At 33.6% G+C, this 9236-nt stretch overlaps 1 protein-coding gene across 1 annotated transcript; it reads left to right on the top strand.

Annotated features, from left to right (window-relative positions):
* Positions 1 to 2540: 2540 nt before the first annotated feature.
* PEL3 (HXXXD-type acyl-transferase family protein) lies at positions 2541 to 6573 on the top strand. The gene is made up of 2 exons (XM_085717578.1): positions 2541 to 3040; positions 5337 to 6573. The coding sequence occupies exons 1-2, from the start codon at positions 2591 to 2593 to the stop codon at positions 6309 to 6311; spliced, it is 1425 nt and encodes a 474-aa protein (XP_085573704.1). The 5' UTR covers positions 2541 to 2590; the 3' UTR covers positions 6312 to 6573.
* Positions 6574 to 9236: the final 2663 nt, after the last annotated feature.

Raw genomic sequence — 9236 nt, 5'->3', positions numbered from 1 at the left:
CAGCACCATATATGTGTTCAAAACCTCCCACATTCCGACACACAAAGTTTATAAATATTCTCATTCTATGCATGAGATAGGGTACCATACACGCGAAGCAATGCACCACATTCGTATACCACATCCATCGCCGACGACGTGTGCACATCCGAAAAAGCATCACGAAATAATCAACAGCATCATTGAAAACCTGTAACATATCTGCCTTGCCTGAACAATGAAAGAGCACACAGTCTCGCCCCTTTGGTGTCACTATAATATCAAGAAAACCAGCACCTCAACTCGTTGTTGAAGATGAAGAACATGTTCTCCATTAACCATCGTCGCAACCAAACTAGAACTTTCCCATAATCTATCCTCGAGCACCAAATTGTACGTGGGAACATTCTTCCTAACCTGTGGTAACACCCCCCAACTTGCTTGCTACAGATGTAACCACCTTATGAGAGTGCTACACGATAGCTGCCTTGCCTGTACCATCCTATTCCACCCCCTTACTCTTGCCCAATGACACCACTCCCTCTCCCTTCCGCCCCTTCTCCCTCTTCCCTTTTTCCTCCTTCTTCTTAGACAAAACCCTTTCCACGACCTTCCCGACTGCCCACTTATCGCTCCCTCCCCCATTGCCTCGTCACTCATTACCCACATTAATCACCACCTGCCCCACTCACACTTTTTTATCTCCCTCCCCAATAACACCTTCACAACCGCTCCCCACCTCCTTCTTCCCCACCCTCTCTATTTTTTCTCCCTCACCGCCCTTCCGCACCTAATAACGACCCACCTTCCTACCATCGTAGTACAACATTTCCTTTTCTTTAGCAAAAACATCTGAATTATTCTGCGCAAACCTGTCAAAACGTTGTCCCTAGCCCAAACCCTAAGTTGCCCAACCCACACATTGTTCAAAGCTTGAGCTAGTTAGTCACTATTCTTAGCATTGGTAAACTGTACAAACCGATAAACTTTCCCTCAGAGATTCCGTTGTCGGGCCAAATACACATTAGAAAGTATGCCACATACCTCAAAATATTGTCGCAAACAAGACAAAGGAAGATTATCTGGAATGTTAGTGAAGCAAAATGAAACCTTCCTGCAAGTAACCTAACCTGAATGTGTCTCAACCTTCCTGCTCTCTGAAGTATCCCGCAAGACTCCCATGTCATGCACAACAGAAGGATGATGCGCCTTCCTACATGACTCCTCGTCGGATCTATGTGACTCTCGCCTCGAGCTTCCTCTGAGTACCGGACCGAGAAACCCTACGTGACTCCATTCCTCGAGCTTCCTGTGAGTGTCGAACCCTAACCCTAGACTGAACTAAACCTCCATGCCGCACTTGTCTCGTCTACCATCATTTAGTTGCATCGCTTTCCTCCATCTTGACCGCATCACAGACCAATCTCTCCCATACCCCCCCCCCCCCCCCCAATTTATGTCACCCTGGATGGACCCCTATTCCCCCATTGTATCTCACCACCCGGTGAAAAGCTCCAGCGTGGTTGACCTAGGTGTGCCCTAAAGAAGCCGCCTCTCACTCTCTCTCTACCTCTCACTTGTTGGTCACCGTTTTGTATTTATAAATATGACGAATCTACGAATACTTGACAAAGACATCTAAAACTATTTTTCTCTCTTTTACTTATAAAGTTTTCTTAATATGTTTGATATGATCAGATAGCTCATTTATCTTCGGATCGAGGAAGTATATAGTAAATGAATATATGATTTTAATCCCTCCGGTCTTATTTATAATATACATTTGACTTTTTTGATTCATTGCATAATTGATGTATTTGGTTTATATTCTATTTTATTAGGATTTAATTTTTTTAATTAAAGTTTAAAATAATATTATTAAAAGATAAAATAGTAAATAAAATAGTTTAAATGAAAAGGGTAAAATAATGAATGAAAAATCCAACACAAACTCATGTATTTTAAGCCTTTATATATATATATATATATATATATATATATATATATATATATATATATATATATATATAATATATAGGGTTTTGCTAGAAAACACTTTTTATGAAGGTGTCTTTTAGCAAAGTTATAACCAAAAAGTGGAAATCACACCTTGAGGTGTGGATTGCTAAAAGACACCTTCATGGGTGGCTTCTATCAAAACCCTAAATTAATACACTATCGAATTTATCGGACTATCTAAAGAAATGTATATAATCTTAAACTACAATTGTGAGACAGAGAGAGTATACCATCGGATTTTAATGCTGAAGTTTCTGACTTAACGAAATATTAAGTTTCAATATGAGAAAATATAAACTGATCAAGGAATTTCCACTAAAGAACAATTTTGTACAAATTCTCCCTAACTTATGGACTTAGCATACTTTCTCACAAGGCTAAAGTCTTTGTTATTTTGACCAAACAATTGCCGCAACTATAATTACCTCCAACCAAACTAACATAGTAAGGGCTATTAATTGGTCACAACCGCCTCCATGAATTCCATAAATGCATGCCAACAACACTTTTCTATAAGAGTCCTCAAAAATCACATCTCACACACAAATCAAACAAATTCCAAGAAAAACTTCTAAAAATTTCATTCAACAAAATGTCAAGTGAAGTAGTCAAGAATGAAGAATCTCTAAATGTGAAAATCACTAGCAAAAGCTATGTGAAACCTGAGGAAAAAATTGGGAAAAAGGAGTATCAATTGGTCACATTTGACCTACCTTACTTAGCTTTTTACTACAACCAAAAATTAATTTTTTACAAAGGAGGTAACTTTGAAGAAAATGTTGAGAAACTCAAGAATGGGCTTAGTGTAGTTTTGAAGGAGTTTCATCAACTAGCTGGTAAATTAGGTAAAGATGAAGAGGGTGTGTTTTTTGTTGAATATGATGATGACTTGCTTGGTGTTGAAGTTGTTGAAGCTGTTGCTGATGAGATTGGCGTTGAAGATCTAACTGTTGCTGAAAGTAGTGCCATTTTGAAGGAATTGATTCCTTATAGTGGAATCTTGAATTTGGAAGGCATGCATAGACCCTTGTTGGCTGTTCAGGTAATTTAAGTAATTTGTTAAATTTTGAAATTTGTTGTTAAATTAATTTATGTTCTTCTTTAGCCATTTCTAAAATTGATTAAATTTTGAAATTTGTTATTAAATTAATTTATGTTCATCTTTAGCCATTTTTAAATTAAAATATACTAGTAGGTGATTCCTACATTTAGGTTTTGATTTAATATTTTTTTATTAATTATTTTCTCAGTTTGCATTTTTTTTATAGTTTTTATTTTCTTATAGTTATTCTCTTGCTAAATAATGTCTCTCTTTTAAAATATTTAAAATCATAGCCTAAAGGGTCAACATTCAACTTGTTAATGCAAATGTGCAAAGATGTAAATATGATGAATGCTAAGATGAAAATTTACATTTACAGTTAATATGTGACTTGAGAGATCATAGTTTGGTTAAAGAGTCAAAGTCGTAAAAGTCCTAGAGTTCTCTCCAAATGCCAAATACTATCTAAATGTGGTTGTTAAGAAAAATCATAGTAAGATTGAAAACCAAAAAACAAGGGATACATTTATCTAATTTGTATCAGATCTAATCCCATATATAACTTCCACAAATATAGAGATTTGCTATGTTTTCCTGCGTCTTGTTTTGATTTTTATTTTTCCTATTTGCCAATAATAGAATATCAATAAATAGGACAAATGAGATGAAGAGCTTGTTACAAATAAAAATAAAAATAATAGATGAAGAACAAGTACATTTTTGTTTAAAAAAGCCCAAGTAACAATTAGAGTAGAAGTAAGTTAATTAACTGTAGTATTTGCCAAATTACTCTTTTTTTACATTATATTTACCTTAAGGTATCTAGTTTTTGTACTTAAGTTGAGAAGCACACACATAGAACTTGATCTAAGGCATTATCAGTAATGAAATATAAATAAATATAATAGTTTTTTTTACAAATAATAAGTGTAATAGTTGAAAAGTTTGTGTATGTGGATTAAATTTTTAACCATATACATTGATTTTCCAACTATCACTTTTGTTTATATTTTATTTTGGAGGAGGTATTATTTAAACTCAAATGGCTTAGATGAGATAGCACGAATCTTTTCTATTTTAACTAAAATCGTAGTTTTGAATACAGACTTCAACATGCAGCAGCGTTAAAATTCTTAGAGAGAATTTAACGCCAATTTAGATTTAAAAAAATTTAAGGATTAGTTTCACGTTTATGCATGGAGAATACCCGGTTTGCATAAAACAAGATCTAAAGTATTCTAAGTATTTTAGATCAATCCACACAAGGAAAAGATCAGCCAACCACACATTGAGTCAAAAAAGATCAACCACACATTAAATACCTTATAGTAATGGTTGTTTAATCAGTTGTAAATCTTGTACCCAAAAAATAAATTTTAAATTCCGCAGAAAAATTAGTTGCAGTTCATAAATGAGTCATAAATCTCAACCAATAAAAAAGGATAAGATAAAAAAACACATCAATACGTTCCAAGTGTGCATTGCTCAACTTTTTTGTCAATGATAAATGCCAATCTACCTAGTGAATTTAATTTTCTTCAACTACAAACAATAAAATAAAGCCATTTGTTTATTAAGAGTGAATAATGTCATTTGATTTATAAATTATTATTAAGTTAGTTAAATTATGATGATGATTAATTGAAAAATTAAACTCTCTTAGTGCTAGAGCAATGCATGGCTTTGGTTATGACCGTTGATTATGATTAAACTAATTGTAGCCTAAGAAATGGTTAAAATAATTGTGTTGTTTTGTTTTCGGTGGCTCAAAAAATAAATAAAAATGATAAATATTAAACTAATTGTATTCATATCCGACACCCGAAATCCTTGTTACATTTGCGCGTGATGATACTTAATTAAAAAAAAGTTATAATTTATAAGAGGATTTTGGAAGAACACATAATACACTCCTCTTCCCATATATAACTTCCAAAAATAAAGAGATTCACTTTGTTTTCCTATGTCCTCTTTTTGTTATTTTTTGACCAATAATGTCATGAAATAAGACAAATGGTACGTACGTTTTTTGCTTGAAAAAACTCAAGAAACTATTTTTTGAGTAAAAGTTTGATATCTAATTGTACCGTTTGCCAAATTACCATTGGTGTATTTAAAAAATGGAATTAAGTAGAATACTCTTTTTTTACCGAATATTTAAAAACAAGATAATCAATGTTGTTGAGAGAGTCTTCACATTCTGCACAAGACCCTTTCACATGTCATATTTACATTCTTTCCTTTCCTTTCCTTATTTGTATGATTTATGACTTGATTGCAATCTTGACTTTTCCAGCTAACAAAGCTTAAAGATGGGCTAGCAATGGGCTTGGCTTTTAACCATGCTGTCCTTGATGGAACATCCACGTGGCACTTCATGACTTCATGGGCCGAGATATGCAGTGGTGGACCCATCACAACAGCCCAACCATTCTTGGAAAGAACCAAGGCCCGAAACACACGTGTGAAGCTTGACCTCTCCCTACCCGAGCCCAAAGGCCCACCACCATCAACCAATGGTGAGGTAAAGGATGAACAGAATGGCCCAGCACCATCAGCCAATGGTGAGGCAAAGGTTGAACCCGAAGGTCCCCCACCATCAGTCAAAGGTGAGGCAAGGCCCGTACTTAGGGAAAAAATCTTCAAATTTTCCGAGTCAGCCATCGACAAAATCAAGTCAACAGTCAACCAAACCCTTCCATCGGACGGTTCAAAATCATTCTCAACTTTCCAGGCTCTCTCCACTCATATTTGGCGCCACGTGAGCCTTGCACGTGAACTAAAACCCGAAGACTACACAGTGTTCACAGTCTTCGCAGACTGTAGAAAACGAGTGAACCCACCAATGCCGGAGGCATACTTTGGAAACCTAATTCAAGCTATATTCACCGTTACGGCTGCTGGGCTTTTGGCGGCTCACCCGCCACAATTCGGCGCTTCTTTGATCCAAAAGGTAATTGAAGGCCATGATGCTAAAGCTATTGATGAACGTAACAAAGAGTGGGAGAGTGCACCCAAGATTTTTCAATTCAAAGATGCTGGTGTGAATTGTGTTGCAGTTGGAAGTTCACCTAGGTTTAAGGTTTATGACATTGATTTTGGATTTGGGAAGCCAGAGATTGTGAGAAGTGGAACCAACAACAAATTTGATGGGATGATTTATTTGTATCCAGGCAAGAGTGGAGGGAGGAGCATTGATGTTGAATTAACATTGGAGCCTGAGGCTATGGGAAGGTTGGAGCAAGATAAGGAATTTCTTATGGAAGTATAATTTAAACTACCAAGAATTTGTGCAATAAGAGAATTTGGAAATTCTATGTTTAGATTGTTGAAGGGATTCATTCAACTAGCTTGATTATTCTTCAAAAATATTATGATGTTTAGGTATATTTGATATAATGTTGTGTGTTGGGTTTTGTATTTGGTGGTTGTATGCTTTGATTGAATTTGAACTTGGTAATAATGTTTGGGTATCATATTGACAATTTCATAGTTAATATTATCTTAATAATGGATTCCACCTTCTTTAAAAATATAATTGATTCTGTATATATATGCTACATTTGTCCCTAAACATAGTCTTCATTGAGTAAATCATGATAATTAAATTCGTCGTGATATTAAATTTGTTAACAATGGGTATTGTTTGTCCTTTACAAAATTATCTTTCAGGAGAAAAAATCATATTTTTTTTTATAGTATTTACTACATATTCCATAATAAAATGTAATATAATTAAGGGTACATTTATAAATAAAAAAAATTAATGCATTTGTATAATAAAATCAGAAATAAAAGAAAAAATCTTCCCTCAAAACAAAAACAAAAAAAAAAACAGAAAAAATCTGGTAAAGATATTAAATAATTAATCATAATGTTTATTCCATTTCAAACCAAAAAGAGAAACATATTTATTAAACAAAAAAAGAGAAACATATCTACAAAATTATGCAACTTATTTGAACAAAGTCAGTGTCAAGAAAACAAAACTATACCTGATTTGCTTACTTTTGCATTTTGCAAAAAAAGAAAAACAATACAGATGAAACTCATATATCAAATTTGTTTGCCTAAACAAACTTCTGTTGATGTTGACTTATTCAATAGTTATAAATAACTAAGGGTTAAATATATTATTGGTCCCTATAAAATAGGAAACTTTTAAGTTTAGTCCTTACTTAATTTTAATAGGTTTTTTAGTCCCGGACAAAAAAAAAATTACTTCTTATTTTAGTCCCTGCTAAAATAAAGTTTGTTTAATTATTCTTAAACTCTTAAATTTTTGAACGATTTTTTTGAGACAAGTTTAGAACACTATGAAAGATTCATTTACTAAAATTTAGAATTTTTTAACATGAAAGAAATTAAATATGAATTTTTTAAAACGACAAAAGTTAAAGACAGAACTAACAAAATCTTGACGTAGAAACCAAATTTTGCGACAATTCTTTGCAGAGAAACTTTTAGTAATGTTCTTAACATGCATGCAAAAAATTGTTCAAAAACTCAAGAGTTTACGCATAAATTAAACAAATTTGAATTGAGCAGTGACTAATACTGAGTGATTTTTTTTTTAGGTACTAAAATAACTAGTAAAATTAAGTAAGGACTAAACGTAAAAAGTCCCAATTTTATAAGAACCAAAAACATATTTAGTCCAATAACTAACAATGAAAATGGAATGCTTGTAAACTTTATTAGTGCACTTAATTGAGAAGTAAGGGATATTTTGTGTTAGAACACATGTTTAAATTTGCAAATGCCTCTCTTTCGGCATTTAATTTATGTGAATTTTGCCCCTAGATTATTTGAAATTCAATAAAAATATGGAATATGTGTGGATTTGTTTTCCCATAGATAGAGTGGAAAGTACAGTTAAAAACTCACACGCACAAAAGAATTTTAGATTCGAACTTGTTGAAAATGTTCAACCAACAATATCAACATTGTTAGTCAAAACAGGCCACATTTATCAACTTATTTTATTAAAATTAGGAGTAGTTTGTTGAATAAAAAAATATTAGAGGGGACACATACACATAGTGTATTAAGATTTTGGGTGGAGATTTAGCTTATGAGTCTCTTAGTAATTCTGGAGAATTTGAGTCCATTGCTTCTCTTGCATCCCCCGACTCCCCAACAAGTGGTTTCAAAGCCCTGATTCGACTTGGTGGGGGGAGCGGGAGTGGATCCAGTTATAGGATGTGGGAACTCACACTTGCAGGGGAGATTGTCGGGTTTCAAGTGAGTGGTTAAATTTGTAAGTGTCGCATATGAAATGATAAAATGTTGGATATATTAGAGAGAAAACACATATACATATTGTCTTAAGATTTTGGATGGCGATGAGAGTCTTTTAGTGATCCTGAAACATTTGAACATGTCATTTCTTCTGTATCCTCCAACTCCAACATAAATTAATTATGAGAAAATTATAAAAGGTTAACAAATACTCCTCCTATGTTGAAGACAAATGTATCTATCAGAAAGAAAAAATAGCAACTGTTTTCTTGCTAAGGACGGATTATTTAAGGACAGTAACGGTAGGGAACAGCATAGGTCAAAAAGTGTGCAGATTTAATTTCCATCATATGGGTTGGTTCAAAAATAAGAGGTTTATGTACGATAGACTAGGACTAGAGAAGACGGTGGAGTAAATGAGTTTTCAAAACGATACCAAATCGATCGGTGGATGCGTTTGATGTTTGGTAGGAGAGAATTTTAAGATAAGGGGCCTACTTTTTTGGTACAAGAGATAAGGGTCCACTTTACACGTTCGTTAAACTTACTACTAGGCCATTGGACGTGTTTTATAAAATGCAATTTTTACGGTACATTCGCAAAATAAAGTGTGGCTATACTCTATTTTGGTACAAAAGATAAGGGTCCCCACTTTATACGTTCATAAACTTACTACCATGTCATTGGACATATTTGATAAAAGGTTTGTCTATAGGCTTTTTATATTTGGACAAAATCTCTTCAATTTATCGAAGAGGGAATAGACAAAAACCCTTAAATTGTCACTTTCATAAAAAAATTCTCGATTTTTAAGACACTTCAAAAAAAAATTGAAAATTGTCAAACGTTGGTCAATTCCTACCTCTATTTGATTTGGTCGTTAAACCCTTTGACGCTATAGTTAACTGTACACTGTATACGTGAACTGAATGTTATGACACGTCACAAGGGGTAA

The sequence above is a fragment of the Medicago sativa genome, chromosome 6, assembly GCF_051527215.1.
Source record: "Medicago sativa cultivar Bolivia chromosome 6, Bolivia_mono, whole genome shotgun sequence".
NCBI classification, from domain to species: Eukaryota; Viridiplantae; Streptophyta; class Magnoliopsida; order Fabales; family Fabaceae; genus Medicago; species Medicago sativa.
This window is presented reverse-complemented; position numbering and strand designations above follow the sequence as displayed.

Excerpts from the sequence above, each read along its gene's own strand:
- PEL3 (XM_085717578.1), top strand. The coding sequence starts at position 2,591 with ATGTCAAGTGAAGTAGTCAAGAATGAAGAATCTCTAAATGTGAAAATC. Across the intron at positions 3,041-5,336 it reads GACCCTTGTTGGCTGTTCAG|CTAACAAAGCTTAAAGATGG; the intron begins GTAATTTAAGTA and ends TGACTTTTCCAG.